The sequence below is a fragment of the Gopherus evgoodei genome, chromosome 1, assembly GCF_007399415.2.
Source record: "Gopherus evgoodei ecotype Sinaloan lineage chromosome 1, rGopEvg1_v1.p, whole genome shotgun sequence".
In the NCBI taxonomy this organism is placed as follows: domain Eukaryota; kingdom Metazoa; phylum Chordata; order Testudines; family Testudinidae; genus Gopherus; species Gopherus evgoodei.
The window spans coordinates 237971262-237986607 of record NC_044322.1 but is presented as its reverse complement, the minus strand read 5'-3'; the positions used below and the strand labels follow the sequence as shown (position 1 = coordinate 237986607).

The 15346-nt window shown below is 42.6% G+C and overlaps 2 protein-coding genes across 6 annotated transcripts in view; both read left to right on the top strand.

The window, feature by feature from the left end:
• Positions 1 to 5241, top strand: part of PARVB (parvin beta) — a 107340-nt gene extending 102099 nt beyond the window's left edge. For all 5 annotated transcript variants that reach the window (XM_030539938.1, XM_030539956.1, XM_030539959.1 and 2 more), the window contains exon 13: positions 1856 to 5241. In XM_030539938.1, coding sequence (XP_030395798.1) covers positions 1856 to 1932 — 77 coding nt within the window. In that variant the 3' untranslated portion in view covers positions 1933 to 5241. The remainder of the gene's footprint in view (positions 1 to 1855) is intronic.
• Positions 5242 to 8092: 2851 nt separating this feature from the next.
• Positions 8093 to 15346, top strand: part of LOC115638327 (gamma-parvin-like) — a 38656-nt gene continuing 31402 nt past the window's right edge. The window contains 2 exon segments of the mRNA XM_030539927.1: positions 8093 to 8355; positions 15009 to 15104. Coding sequence (XP_030395787.1) covers positions 8226 to 8355; positions 15009 to 15104 — 226 coding nt within the window. The 5' untranslated portion in view covers positions 8093 to 8225.

Below are 15346 nucleotides of genomic sequence, written 5' to 3'. Positions count from 1 at the left end.
CTGGAAAACTTTGATATACAGAAACAATTCTGCTAAAACTAGGACTTTTCTTCCTGTGTTATAGTGGTCATTTTCATGCAAGCAAGATCTTTCTTAGGCATCTTTCTGCTCCTGCTGCTTATGCACACATCCAAGGATCAGGAAGAGAGGATAGCATGGAGCAATTGCATGATGCTGGGAATGGTAATTAGATATGTGGTTTTTCACTTCTAAGTCACCACTTCAAATCTGGCCAAGCTGATAGAAGCTGCATGTCATTTAGTAATGGTGGTGGCTGTCCGGAGGTTTGTGTAAAATAGTTAATTTCTTCCCAAACAAGTGTGTGCAGCACAAATCTGTCCCCTCAAGTGGCACTAATTGAGAGCCAGTTGGCCATCCCGTCACAGAGGCTGAGAAGCATATGTTCATGGAGAATGAATTTCTCTCCTACCTAACAAGGGGTCATTTCAGGCCAGGCACATTTGCGGGGCACGGTGAGGAAGCCTGTGCTGTGTCCTCTCTGTGGAGCTCTACAGCCAGCATGTACTCACACGTATTCAATCCACGTGTTAAACGAGAAAGACAAAGAGCCTCCTTTCATGCAACTGTGCAAAATAATAGATGAAGAAAGGGAGGGTGAGAGGAGGCTGAAACCCTGGTGTGAAGCATAGGGGGGCTTGTGAATTGTCATCTAAAGAGTGAAGCAGGTGCGAGAGAGTGTCATGGGAATGATTTTTCCAAGCAGGCTGTGGATGTTTTATTGTACCTCAGATTGGTTTCCCCAGCTCAAAGAACTGTGTTTTTCCTCTCTTCTGTGCTGCTTATTGTTCTTCTCTCACGTCACTTTTTTGAGAATGGGGTTTGTGGGTTTTTTTTGTTTTTACCTGTCCTCCTTCCTCTTCTTCCACCCGCACTGTCTCCTCAGTTATTTTCCTCTTCCTGTTCCCACAACTTTTCCCTCCTATCCTCTCCCTTACCTACATCTTTACCTGCTGCTTTTCCCCTCTCCTGCGCTGTCGACGTTGGGAGATACTCTCTTCAGTTTTGCAAGGGCACTCTGTGCTGTACTTTCCCCTGGGCAGCCTTTGGAATGTACTTCTCTGTGGCACTTCCTCTATGTTATCGTAGCAACCGGACAGGAAGAACAAAGAGAGAAGCTCTCTCTGTTGTGCATCTGAGGTGGGGGAATACCAAGCCAGTGAGCAATAAGCATGAAGTTTGCAAAGGGGAAGAATGGGGAGGGTGGAAAATGGCCTGTCATTATAGTGGACTGTAACTGTTCATGCACTCTTCCCTTCCTTGCTCTGATGAAAATTTACCCACACTCCAGCACAGTGAGAGGGGGGACGCAGGAAGGTTTGCACACAAAGCAGGAGTTTAAGTTCAGCTCACTGCATAGCAAGTCATTGCAGAGGTTCTAGATATGTTGGGTTCAGAACCTCACAAGAAATATACAATTTGGACTTAAATCCCCACTCTGGGCACCTGGTTAGCAGTGTCCCTGGTAGAAACTCACTAGAAATTGTTAAAGCTGTGACATGGTATCTAATATGGAGTATTTTTCAGTTATTTGTGAGATATCAGGTCTGAGACAGAAGAACCCTTCAGTCTATGATAAATTGTAGATCAGAGAGGGATAAGAGTTCTTTTTTTTTTTTTCCTCCCTCCAGAGAGAAGTTAAAAATATCAGTGATTGAAGTAATGGCTAACGTTTCTTGAAGTCTAACATATGATGCTATCCAAGGGAACTGGACCTATTTTTTTTTATTTTTTTTATTCTTTTTGAGTTCACAGATCAGAAGACACTTTCTTCCACTCATAGGAAACTGGGAGGTAGTACTAAAGCAACCTAAGAATCTCTCCTTTTCTTCCACAGATGTTGTTAACTTGGATCTGAAGTCTACCCTCAGGGTTTTGTACAACCTGTTCACAAAGTACAAGAATGTTGAGTGATCCTGGAAGCTAAGATGTTAATCCTCACAACCTTCTTAAGGGGGAAAAAAAAGAAAAGGAAAAACAAAACGCCCTCTATGTTCCCTTTGTGCCTTACACTATATTCCATGCTGCATGATGGCATTCCTTCTCCTGTTCACATTATCTCCATGTATCCCTTTGCATGACATGCCTGCTGAAAATACGTTGTGTATTTTATGTTAGCTCCCTTTTGAAATCTCATTTTTACATCTTTGCTCTGAGATCCTTGCGTGTCTGTTTGCTAAAGTCAACAAGCTTTCTTTTTATGTTGATAAAGAATACTACTAGTTACTTTTGATAAACAGGAAAAACTTGAACCCTTCTTGATGGGACAATGCCTATATATACTTTCTTTTGTAAACTACTTGGTTACCATTGGTGGTGGAAGATACGCTAGGCTTGAGTGTTAGAAATACAAAGGCAGACCCTTGCATTGCAATGTGTTTAGAAACTGCAGTTTCCATTAAATAAGGTTTGTGTGTGTTACTGTATTTGTTTCCAAGGACACCACCTGAAACTGTACCGTGAGGGCTTTTTCTATCTTTCATGTTAAGCTCATACTACCCAGTATTATTTCCACTTGATGTTTACACACAATTAGCCTAGAAATGGAATTATTGCCAAATCCGGTCATAGCTGGTTTTCTCTCCCTCCTTTTGTGCTGAGGAGGGAGCTGTAGCCACACTTGAAATGTGTAGTCTGGATCAGCTTGGTGAGGAGCTGGTCACGGATGGACGGACTGGATTTATCCATTCTTTCTAACCCTTTGTGGAATGAGCAGGGGGAATAACAGTTTAGTTGCTTAGACGTGCAAGGTTGACCTTTATTTTCATGTGGAAAAGCTAAAGTGCCTGCTCCTGCTCTCACTGAAGTCAATGGCAGTTACAGCGTTACAGAGCCCAAAGTCTGTGAACAGAACTACAGTTTTTGTTTTGAAAATTAAATGGAGCAAGGTCATTTTTCAATAAGATTTTGCCTCTGCTTCCTGGGTTATTCTGGACAACGCCATATAATGTACACCAGTATCGAACACATTGGACTGCACTGAATTTGGAACAGTTTAGAGGTGGATCCCAGGGCTGAAAATAACATAAGTTTCCTTTCAGTGATGCTGTGATGAGTTGATTTCATCCCATCATCCCCAATGATACTTTGCTACTGCTGTGTACTCTGGACTCAGTGGTATAATCCTTAGGCAAAACTCCCATTGAAGTCAGTGGGAGTTTGCCTGAGAAAAGACTAGACACTTTGAATGTATCTACCTTGACACAAGACACCTTGACAGCACTAGATGGATTTCACCTGATTGTGCAGACATATCTGCGTGTCTAATGATGCTATAGGTAGTTAAATGTACAAAGAAGGCAAGGCTAGGATGTGGTTTATGTGAACAGGTTATGGGCAGGGCTATTAAAAGAAATAGTATTATAATATCAAAGTAAGTTATTTGTGAGCTATGTATTTTATAGCATTCCTTCCCTCAGAATGTGGAGGAGAGATCCAAAACCACTATATTATTGCTTTCTGTTTATCACATTAGTCATACTTTATGGGCTGCCAGGTTTTATGTAAAGCATTTAACAGAGCGGCCTATCAAGGAAGGCAGTGTTACTGCATTATCTGGGCCAAGTTCAGTCCTGTTGTAAGCAGAGGCTCCTCTCTCATTGACTACAAATGAAATGCATCTGCTTACACCAGGACTGAATTTACCCTTCAGTGTTAAAGACCAAAAGGAAACGCGTGTCCCCTTACTGTGCTATGTGAACTGTGGTGTAATTGTACAGAAGACTCTCTCTTCATTAACATTTTTGTCTCAGCTTGACACTTTAACAGTGACTTGCAAAAGGAGAAAACACTTATTTTTTGTTTCTTTATGAGGTATAAAAGGTGGCCTAAGGGGACTAGTGTCAAAAAAAAAAAAAAGTGGGAGGAGGTTTCTGCTTGTTTCTGTTAGAAATTCAGCTCGCATCTACCATGGAAGATGCTGTGGTGACTGAAGAACTAGTGAGTTAGATTGTAAGGATTAGATTCAGAAAGGAATTTAGGTGCGTAACTGGGCACCTAAGTCCAAAATTTAGATCCTCAACTCCCCTGCTCAGCTCTATATCCCTAAACTCCTACTTAAACTCAAATATTGGATATGAAGTGGAAGAGCTCCAACAGGAGAGTGTGAGAGCCCCACCCCAAAAAACCCCGTAAGCCAGCAATTAAGGCTACACGTAGGAGTTGAGAGAACTGAGTTCGAGTCCCCATTCCAAGTCAGGCAGAGTGGTGATTTGAACTGAAGTTGGTTTTGCACATCTCATGCGAGTGCTCTAACCACTGGGCTATTAGATAGTTCTTATATGAGTGCTCCTGTAGCCAGGGGACTGCGGGTTTGGGACCTTTAGTTTGTATGCCATGGGCAAATTGCCAACAGGATGCTTTCAACTTAAGAAGGGCTTCCCCAAAAGTAATCAGTTTTAAAACACAATCATCTTGATATAGCACCCCACCAACTAATGTTTATTTCATTCCTAATCTATCACATACCTAATGTGTGGGTTGTAATGGGCTAATATGTTGTAGGTTAAAGCTTAAAAATATAGGCCTCCCTCCATCCATGCTAAAGAACAGGATGGTTAATATTTTGTTTACGTTACTGGAAATTTTGAATTCTGCCTCTTAGTGTAGAGTTGTGTAGAAAAGGCCAGGGAATTCTGAGGCTTGTGGCATAGTTCGTGGACACTGCATGCCCAACATTCGAGCTTCCACATTTCTATATGGTTAATGAGATTGGCTGCCTGTACAGCCTGTGTAATCTGCCTTGTAGATTCACCATCAGAACTGCGGATTCAGTTCCAGCCAGTCGTCGTTCAGCTTGCTCTACGGCTCAGAAGAGGCCTGAGCTATGGTCAGCTATGCTCGAACGTTTCACAAGACTGCAAAGCAACAAAAACAGAGTTTACATCAATGCAAATCTTACAGAGCTTTCTTTTCCCCACTAATAGAAACCCAATGCTTTGTGTATTAATGTATTTTAAGAATCTTTTCTACTATTTTTTAACAATGTGCACTCTGGATTTCTGTTACTAAAAAAAAACAACCCACAAAAAACAACCTTGCAGATGAGATACTGCACTTGTCATACCATGGACAAGTCTGGCTTAGTGAGAGTGTAAAAGTAGTGTACTGTAAGCAAATTACAATGCAATCCTATGTTTTCTAAAATCACAGCAGGAGTGTTGTGGAACTTAATGCATGGTTTGTGATAACTGTATTTATTCTAATAAACAAATGATGATCACATAGCTTTCTTGCTCTTATTTGGCCTGCTTAATGGATGAAGTTATAATAAAAGGAAGGATTTGAATGAAGAATGCATTTAAATGAAGACCAAGAGGCCAATGAGATATTGGTTTGCATAGGCCTTAGAAAACAGAGCAGCCTGTCTCTCTGACACTGGTAGAACAGCATATGAAGGGGTCCACTCACTGCAGGTGCACCTCTCTGCCTGGCTCAGGGAATTTGCTTTTGCCCCATGTGGTGGCCCCTGCCATCAGTTGCTTTCTCTCCATCTCCCCTCCATGACTTGGAGTGCTTCCTCTTGGATGATTCAGTCCTTCGGCCAGTCACTATATAGTCTTCCCCCATTTTTTCCAGGGCAATGATGTCCCACCAGACAAGCTGTCCATATGTCCTCTCAGGCAGTCTTCTATTCCAACTCCAGCTCTGTGCCACGTTGCCAGTGGCTGGTAGCGGAACCCAGGCCTGTCTACTACTCTAGGTTCCTGCCCAGGGACCCTGTGACTGCTGTTGCAGTCCTTGGACTCCTTCCTACCCACCTCTCCATCTCCTTGCCTTTCTCTGGGTTTACCCCCAGAGCTTTCTCCACTCCCCATGCCCACTTCACCTCATAGGCCTCTTGTAACACTCCCTAGTCCAGGGCAGGACACCAGAGCTTACTTGCCCCCTGGAGCGCTTCCTTGTCCCTGGCCAACATCTTTTCACTCTAGGCAGCAACTGCAAATCTGCTGCCTGCAACTCTTTCCTGTGCTTACTTCCTGGCTTTATAATGCTATCCCAATCCCCGCCTCCCAGCTCTGCCTCATCTGCCATTAGGCTTTATCAACCCCTGGGCCCCATCCAGGTGCAGAATCTAAGGTTAATTGACCCCTTCTGATCCATATTAACCAGCGCAGGGCTTGTGTGGGGTGGACACACCATCACACACCACTTAGACTATTGTACTTAGATTGGGCATCTTATCAGTAGAAAGAGATTGGGGGGAATTGGAGAACAGCAAAAAAAAAATGACTGTGAATGCATCAGTGAATGATGGGAAGGCTTTAGACAACAAACCCCAGTTAGTGTGGTTGAATGATGAATGAGTATATGTGGAAGGGGTATGGCAATCATCTACCAGTATCTGATGGGGATGTATGGTGAAGGAGAGGAATTGAGTAGTGCTTGGGGGCTATAACTTGGAGTAAGAATGTGAAATTTTTAAAAAAGAGAAAATTTAGCCTAAATGTGGTATATGATATCAGAGTGAGCCGCATTAGGCTGTGAAATAATCTCTCAAGGGAAGTGGGGGAAGCTTTACTGCTTATAATGCTAAAAACTAAATTGGACTAACCACTTGAATTTACTTCAGGGAATCGTCATGCATTAGTAACTGGATGGATATGACCTAGTAGGCTTTCCCTATTAGTAAGATCATTACAATATTTTAAAATGTTAATTAGACTAGGGGAAAATCTAAATCTGAAGAGCAGTTTTTCCTTTTCTGTCTTCAGAAAGAAAAGTATTTAATCACCTGAATGGTAGATGCTACTGTATACTTCTTAAGAGAGAGATGCAATGTCCGTGCAGTATGACCACAATTTTCCCTGTCAATAAAATACTAGGGGGTTCTCACTGCAGGCAGGGGGGTGTCTGTGGCAAGGGAGTGAGGAGGCGAGGGGAAGATGCGGGTAAGAGATGTGAGTGGCGGGTGGGGGACTGAGGAGGGATGCAGGAAGCAAGCGGTGGGCAGGGTGGGGTGAGGAGGTGAGCAGCGGGTGCATGGCCAGAGAGTGGATTCCCCCTTTGGGGAGGCTAGCCCCTGACTCCACCCTCTCTGCCTGCACCCTCCACCCCCAGCAGTTGGAGTCCTGAGACCAACTACAACTGGCGCCACAAGCCCCTAGCCCGGAGAAGCCCCAAGCATCCCGCCCTTGCTTGACTGGAGGAGCCCTGGGCTGGCCAAAGCCCCGAGACATCCCCACACACACACACCTGTCCGGAGGAGCCCCGGGTCAGCCACAGCCCTGCCCATCCCTCCCCAGACCCAAGCCGCCTAGATATGTTTTTCATTATTATCTGGACTATTATGTTGAATTTCCTTTTTTCTTTATTATTTGGACTATTAGGTCAAATTATTGTACAGACAACCACTTTTCCCAAAAAAGCAAAAGAAACAATAATAAAAAAGACAAGAATACACAAAGCACCTTATTTGTGTTTCTATTCTGTTAGGTACAGTAAAGAATAGAGATAATTGTGCATTATTTTTATAACTGAGTTTGCCAAAAAAAACCCCAAAACCTTCCATAAATAAATTACAATGATTTGTATGTATGTATGTGCATATTACCTTATTAACTTGAGGAAAAATAAATAATTTTAGGAAAAAAGTGGCAGTGTGGCCACCAGCAAGAGTTGGTGGCTGCACTCTGAGGCCACCAAAAAATTTGTTGCGAGAACCCCTGGTTTAGATGCACGTTTACTGCAGTTATTATAGACTCTAGCAGAGACCATACTTGCTGACATCAGGGCTCTGAACAGAACTGTGGTTTCGTTTTTAAAATGTAACATAAGAACTGTGTGTAACTTGCCTCTTGATAATCTTCAAGCTGCTTTGAATGGAAGGCAGCAATTTCAACACAAGGATGCCCAAAACTTTATCCTATGATACGTTTCATACTTCTTTCCCATGACCTTGCCTTTGATAGACTCCTTGAGGAATACTTAGAGAATTATTAAAGGCAACATGCTGTCAGTTCTTTTATGTAAAATGTTCATATGTAAATTGATTATATTGGCAGAATGTGGCATAACGTCATCTCTTTCCTGTTGCTAACAAGCAAACCTTTTCTCTTGAAAACCACAGTGCAAAATGAGGAAGTAAGGGACTCTTCTAAACTGAGTGCAAAGAACTAGTCTCTCTTTTTGTTTCTTGCCTACTTTTCTCATCATGGTGTTCTAATAGCAGCAGTATAAAATTAGATGGATTGATTGAATCCTGACACATGCAGTTTTTATTTTTTCAGACTAGAAAGCCTTTTCTCACTAATTTTGAGCTTATTTGGAATACTGCTTTTGGCTTTTTCCAACAGGAAATAAATCAATTCAAAGTTCTTGGTGTCCTCATCTGCAAAAGTAAGTGTTTCATGTATATTCTATGGTAGATTATAATTATGGTAGCATTATAAGCAGTAAAACATATGTAATAGCTCAATTAAATTTGGGGAACCAGATTGTGAAGGGATAGTAGACGAAAAGTTAGGTGATTTAAACTATTAATACAAAATGGTTCTTATGGCAAAATAACCATCTTATCTGCTATTTTCAGCAATTAAGGAACTGTTGCATTGCAGCTTATAATATTCTAGCAACTCTTGACATACCTGAAAACTTAGTGATTGCCCCTAGCAGAATGCAGAAAAATAAATAACTTCTGCCTTTCTCAAGAACTAAGAAAATTTAGGATATTGTCTCAGTAACTGAGAGCACAGAACCAAATGATGCCATTTTGCAAGAAGAGTCCAGAGTAAGGCCAATATGATTTTAAATTTCCAATGCACAATATTGTTGCAATCAGTATTCTAGCAACTGGAATAAAACAAGTGGTGTTCTCCATGTACCAGTAAACAATGCATGTGTGGATGCAAGGCCAGAGAAAATAGTCTGATAGCAAAAGAATTAAAAAGAAAAACAGAAAAGAGAGTCTGCAGAGCCGCATTGCAGCAGGCCTGCATGAGCAGCTCCAATCTTAATACTTCTCCCAGCGCAAATAAGGAACTGAAATCAAAAAAGGATTCCAAATACATTCATGTTCCCCCATGATGTTAGTGCAATATGTACACCTTTAGCAGGCAGTGTTCTGAGATGTCTACAGAAAACCGGGGGGGGGGGGGAGGGGTTGTTTAGAACTGAAGCTGTTTCACTAGAGCAGGGATGGCCAAACTTACTGATCCGCTGGGCCACATACGAGAATCTTCAGAAATTCGAGAGGGGCTCGGGGCTTAAGGCCCGTGGGGCATGCCTCCTGGGGTTCCTGCCCTGCGGTTGGGTCGGAGGGTCTAGGGAGTTCTGCACTATGGCAGACGCCTCCCACAGGGCAGAAGCCCTCCCTCGCTGTTGGGCAGAAGCCCCTAACCCCAGCATGTCTCCCCGGGGCAGAAGCCGAATGGGGGGGGATGGTCGGCTTTGCGAGCTGCACTTTAATCGTAGAAGAGCCACATGTGGCTTGCGAGCCGCAGTTTGGCCACACCTGCCCTAGAGTGTAACTTGGAGCCTGATCCAGAATCCAACTTAATGATAATAACTAATGATCCTATGAAATGCTGAGGCCCTCCGTTCTCAGCTGCTAGGCAGGTCATTGGATTGAGCCCTAAGCATATATTTATGTACGTTGCCACCAATTTTTAATTTAAGGCCTGTTTTGGCGTGGTTCTAAGTACTTCCTGTGACATGCTGAGATCTCCAATTCCTGTAGCCGTAGGTGCTCAACATCTTGCCAGCGTAAATCATAAATGTGTGTGAGATCCCCCAGGTTTTTCAGCTTGCCAAAACAGCTCTTTAATACATGAGAGGAGCCAATGTTCCCAGGAGCCAGGCCCCTCAGCATTCTGAACCCAGGTTGGCTTGGGAAGTGAGAAAGTGGCAAAAATAGCCACAGTACAGAATAGCAGATAGTCCCTGAATTTAAAACTTGCAATCTAAAAGACAAGGCAGATGCAGGGAGGGGGAAAAGGGTAGAACACACAAGAAGAGTGAACAGTATGATAATGGCAGATGTCATCTTAGTGCTGTGTTCTTCCCCCTCCCCCCGCCAGCCCATTTTGTGGGTTTAGGAGGAAGGAAGTATGCTAAATGGAAAGAAAAGTGAAGCGGGAGGGGATACTGTTGTGAAGGAGGCAAGGGAGACGGGACGGGGTGAAGATGAAGGTAAGAAGGGCAGATGTGGAGTGAAGCTGAGGTGAAGAGCCTGTGAGGCAGAAGGCTGCAGCAAATTCTGATCTAGAATCTAGGTTTCCACTGGGCTAGACATGCAGTGCTGGGTCACTTGCCTGACACTGCACAGCAACCCACTTTTATTGTAAAATAAAGGCTTGAAACAACCCCACATCTACGTTCTCCCTGGAAGTCACAGGAGATGTCTCTGTGTACAGACTGTATCGGCCAAGATGGCCACTGTCAGTCTATTGATTTAATTTTACAATGTCATACTTGCTGAATGTAGTCCCTTTATAGCCTTAAAGTGCTTCACGTATAATTAGGGCACAATTGTGGCTCACCCTACATGCTCCTGCAGTGGAGTAAAGGGATGTTGGGCACATCCTCACTCCTCTAGGTGGTTTAGTCAATATGGTGGGTTCCAACTCATCCAGGAGAGCAACCTCCATTGGGCCCCTCCACCTTTCACCTCCCTGTGCAAATGGACAGGCAAGGGCAAGGAACTGGCAGAGCCTTGACTGTAGTTGACAGTCAGCTTTGCTCAGCTAGTGCAGAGGGGGGGGGAGTAACTGACACTTGGTATCAGATTAGAGCAGATTACTTCCCTCACAGGAACAAGGCTGGGGGAGTAGAAATCCTGGGCTGGCACAGTTACCTGATGCTCCTTACTATGGGCCGAGAGGAAACCTCTCTCTCGCCCTTATCAAATGACGCCCCACACAACCACTCGGTGGTAGGTGTTACTGTCTTCACGTCACAGATGGGGAAACTGAGATGCGAAGGTCTCAAAGATGGTGTCTGATTTTGGAGGCCTCCCCAATAGCCCATGTGTGTTTTTAGTTACTAACTTTTTATTGAGAGAAGCAGAATTGTTGACAGTCCAAGTTATTTTCAGCCATAAGTATTAAAGGAAGAGTGACCGATATAAAAGGTAGGGGGAACAGCACCACTGAGGCAATATAGGGTATGAATTACAGTAAGTGTACACAGGTCTAAGAGTTCTGAGAGAGATTTTTAAAGGGAAAAGTGGCAGCTGGACACCTAACCCCCATTGACTTTCAAGTTAGGTATCTAATTGCCACTAGCGCATATGAAAATCTTCCACTATATTAATTATATTTTTCATTTCCCTTGGTCCAGCGTTCTTCAAATAGTTCAGTTGTTACTCTTACGTAGGCTGTAAAAGGCTCCATTTCTTATAATTATTTCATTCTTGCCAACTCCATTTCTAGAGCTGGCATTTGGTTTTGCAACCATAGTGATGAAATACATTCTCTCCAGCAGTTTTGTGCATTTTGTGTCTGTTGTGTTGTGCAAGACTGATGTGAAAATATCTAATCATAGTTTTTTGCTAGTATTGTCTCTCCATGCATATTCTTAAAATGGAACCATCAAAGTCTGTATTAAAACACAACACATTCACTTTCCTTATAATGGAGCTGTCATGGTATAATTCCCCACTCTGAACCTTAGCGTCCAAAAGATGAGGTACCAGCATGAATTCCTCTAAGCTTAATTACCAGCTTAGAACCTGTAGCGCTGCCACCAACCAGGAATTACAGTGCCTGGTACACTCTGGTCCCCCCAAAACTTTGCCCGGGGACCCCCAAGACCCAGACCCTCTGGATCTTAACACAAGAAAAGTAAACCCTTTCCCTCACCGTTGCCTCTCCCAGGCTTCCCCTCCCTGGGTCACCCTGGAAGATCACTGTGATTCAAACTCCTTGAATCTTTAAACAGAGAGGAAAATTCACCTTTCCCCCTCCTTCTCTCTCCCCCTCCCAGACTCTCCCTGAGAGAGAAAGTAATCCTAACACAGAGAGAAATTTAACCTTTCTCTCCCCCTTCCCTCCTTTCTCCCCACCTAGACCCTAGTGAATCCAGACCCCGTCCCCTGGGGTCTCACACTAGAATAAAAAAACAATCAGGTTCTTAAACAAGAAAAGCTTTTAATTAAAGAGAGAAAAACAGTAAAAATTATCTTTGTAAATTTAAGATGGAATATGTTACAGGGTCTTTCAGGTATAGACACTGGGAATACCCTCCCAGTCTAATTTTACAAGTACAAATTAAAATCCTTTCAGCAAAATACAAATTTGAACTCCTTCCAGCCAAATACACATTTGCAAATAAAGAAAACAGACATAAGCCTAACTCGCTTTATCTACCTAGTACTCACTACTCTGGACATATAAGAAACTGTATCAGAGAGATTGGAGAGAAACCTGGTTGCACGTCTGGTCACTCTCAGAACCCAGAGAGAACAACAACCAAACACTAATAGCACACACAAAGACTTCCTTTCCTCAAGATTTGAAAGTATCCTGTCCCCTGATTGGTCCTCTGGTCAGGTGACAGCCAGGCTCACTGATCTTGTTAACCTTTTACAGGCAAAAGAGATATGAAGTACTTCTGTTCTATTAACTCTTACTTATCTGTTTATGACAGGAGCCCTGACAAAAATGTGAGAGAGATTCTAAGGGGACCCTTCCAATGCTGTTTGGAGTTTTAAGCTATCAAAGCAAGAGACTGTACCTCAGAGGTCTTCCATGTCAGATGTGCAATACTATTTGCAGTGGATCTCTTACCTATTGATTATTCTGCTTTCCTGTTCTCACAATGTGAATGTTTAACAAAGGCTGCCCTACTTTCCTTTAAATATATTTCTTCCCCTATGTTTTTGAGACTTGAAACTTTTTTTAATAAGAGGGGAAATGTTTCCTCTTCATAATAATACCTAGCTCTAATACAGCACTGTTCATTCATAGGTCTCAAAATGCTTTACAAAGGGAGTCAGTATCATTATCCCCATTTTACAGATGGAGAAACCGAGGCACAGGAAAGGTAGTGACTTGCCCAAGGTCACCCAGCAGGTCCATGGCAGTGCTGAGTCCCCATGCAGTGCTCTATCCATTAGGCCATAGGAACATAGCATTAATAATACTGGACAGATTATTTATCCATGATATCTGATATTTTGCCTCCAGCAATAGCTAAGATTTAATGCTTCAAAGGAAGGTGAACTGTGGCCCTCACTTCCAGAATGCAACTGATTAGCTATGCAATGCTGTTTACCTTCCTGCCCTTTGTCTGTTTAGATTGCAAGGGGCAGAAACTGGCTCATACTCCGTGTTTGTATGGAGTCTGGCATGATGTAGCCCAAATCTCAGACTAATGTAGTACAAATAATGAGTAATAATAATTATACATGTCTGGTGGTGATGCAAATTGTTGTCCTTTCTGACCCCTGCAGATGATCATTTTGTACACTGATGCATAAGATTTTAATATCCCTATTTTTAGCTTGCATACTATAATTACAAATGTTATTATCCAACCCCTTAAAATTCAGTTACAGTATACAATGTGATTTCCTGCTGTAGTGAATTTAAATTTACTTACCATTACTGTAATAAGTTAAGCACTTGTTCTTATATTATAGGACAAAATAAAGAGAGACTGCTCAGTTTTTAGCTATACTCTTCAAAATCTTAGTCTCCTTTAGCTCTTTACCATTCTTGACTAAGCAAGCCTAGCTTTCTCAGCCTTTTATATTACATATAAAAAATCCTACATTAAAAGAATGTTAAGGTTGCAAAGTCAAGCATTCTAATGTTAGGAAATTCTAGGATTAAGGTTGTGTGTACAAACTTATTCTGCTCTCCCTGATATGTTTACATTTTTGAAAGATACAATTCCAGGTGATATCGGACAGGGGTGGCCAACCTGAGCCTGAGAAGGAGCCAGAATTTACCAATGGACATTGCCAAAGAGCCACAGTAATAAGTCAGCAGCCCCCTATCAGCTCCCCCCCCCCGCACCTCCTGCTCACCAGCAGCCCCACTAATCAACGTCTTCCCCTCTCTCCCTGCACCTCCTGATCAGCTGTTAAGTGGCGGGCAGGAGGCTCCAGGGGGGAGGGAAGGGGAAAGGATGGGAGGGAGAGGAGCAAGGGCATGGCAGGCTCAAGGGACAGGGTGGGAAGGGGTGAAGTGGGAGCAAGGCTTTTGGTAGAGCCAGAAGTTGAGCAGTAAGCACCCCCTGGCATATTGGAAACTTGGAGCCTGTAGCTCTAGCCCCGGAGTCGATGTCTATACATGGAGCCGCATATTAACTTCTGAAGAGCCGCATGTGTTCCGGAGCCACAGGTTGGCCACCCTGATGTAGGGGTATGTTCTCTAGTGGTAATAGACCCTTCTGCCTCTGTGCCCCTAACAAGTTTTTGTCCCTCTTTGCTCCTATCCAATTCACCCCCACTTTGGCATCTGCTACCCTCTCCCAGTGTTCCTATCCAGTTTTGAAAATCCCTTCCATAGTCTTCTATATGTTGACAAGATACTTTGGACTGTTCTCCTTTTTGTGTTGTCATTCCTATTTTATTTCAGGACAGCAGTGGTTAGGAAGAGAAATAATGTCAAAGCCTGAGCTTTTTTTTAACTTTCTTATTTAATAAGAATACATACAGTCTTATAGATCTGCTATATTCTTGGTTTATTCATCTCAAACAGTTAAATGCTGACCATTTTTATAACTTGCACCCCGATGTCTCTTGCTGAAGCATTTATCATCTGAACTGAAATAGGATTTTGCTGATCTAATTCACATTAATCAGAACTGACTGGAATTAAGACATTATTTTAATACTGTAGTGCTTTTCGTCTCCAGGAAAAAAACTGATTAACTGCATTTTAATTTTAATGTTGCTTAAATATATGTTGCTGCATGTTTAAAAGTAGGTCACCCACAAACACTTCAAAAATTGCTGAAAGAAATAATTTAATTTGGTGCATATTCCCTCATTAGTAGTCATTTTGGCTCCAGCACATTTTGAATTTTTTTTTTCAATTTTCTAGGAGCAAAAAGTAATACAATGGAACCAGACTTTTTCACTGCTTTTGCACAGCCCAGTGTGCTTCATCATTCGCCACTTAAGAATGATGCCATTCAAGGTATGTGTTTTATAAAGCAGCAATGAAGAAAGAGAGAAGAGGGACCCAAAGAACCAAAAAAATGAAAGTTCTCAGCACAAATGAATCTCACTTGTTTTACAGCATTATTCCCAGGTTCAATCAAGTGTGAGTAAGTAACCCTGTTGCATGGAATTTAGTCTCCAACTCTCCATAGGTGGGTTATGAAGAGTCAATGCAAGTTCCAGCTAATCCTCTAAATGAGGGTTACATTTCACACAAAA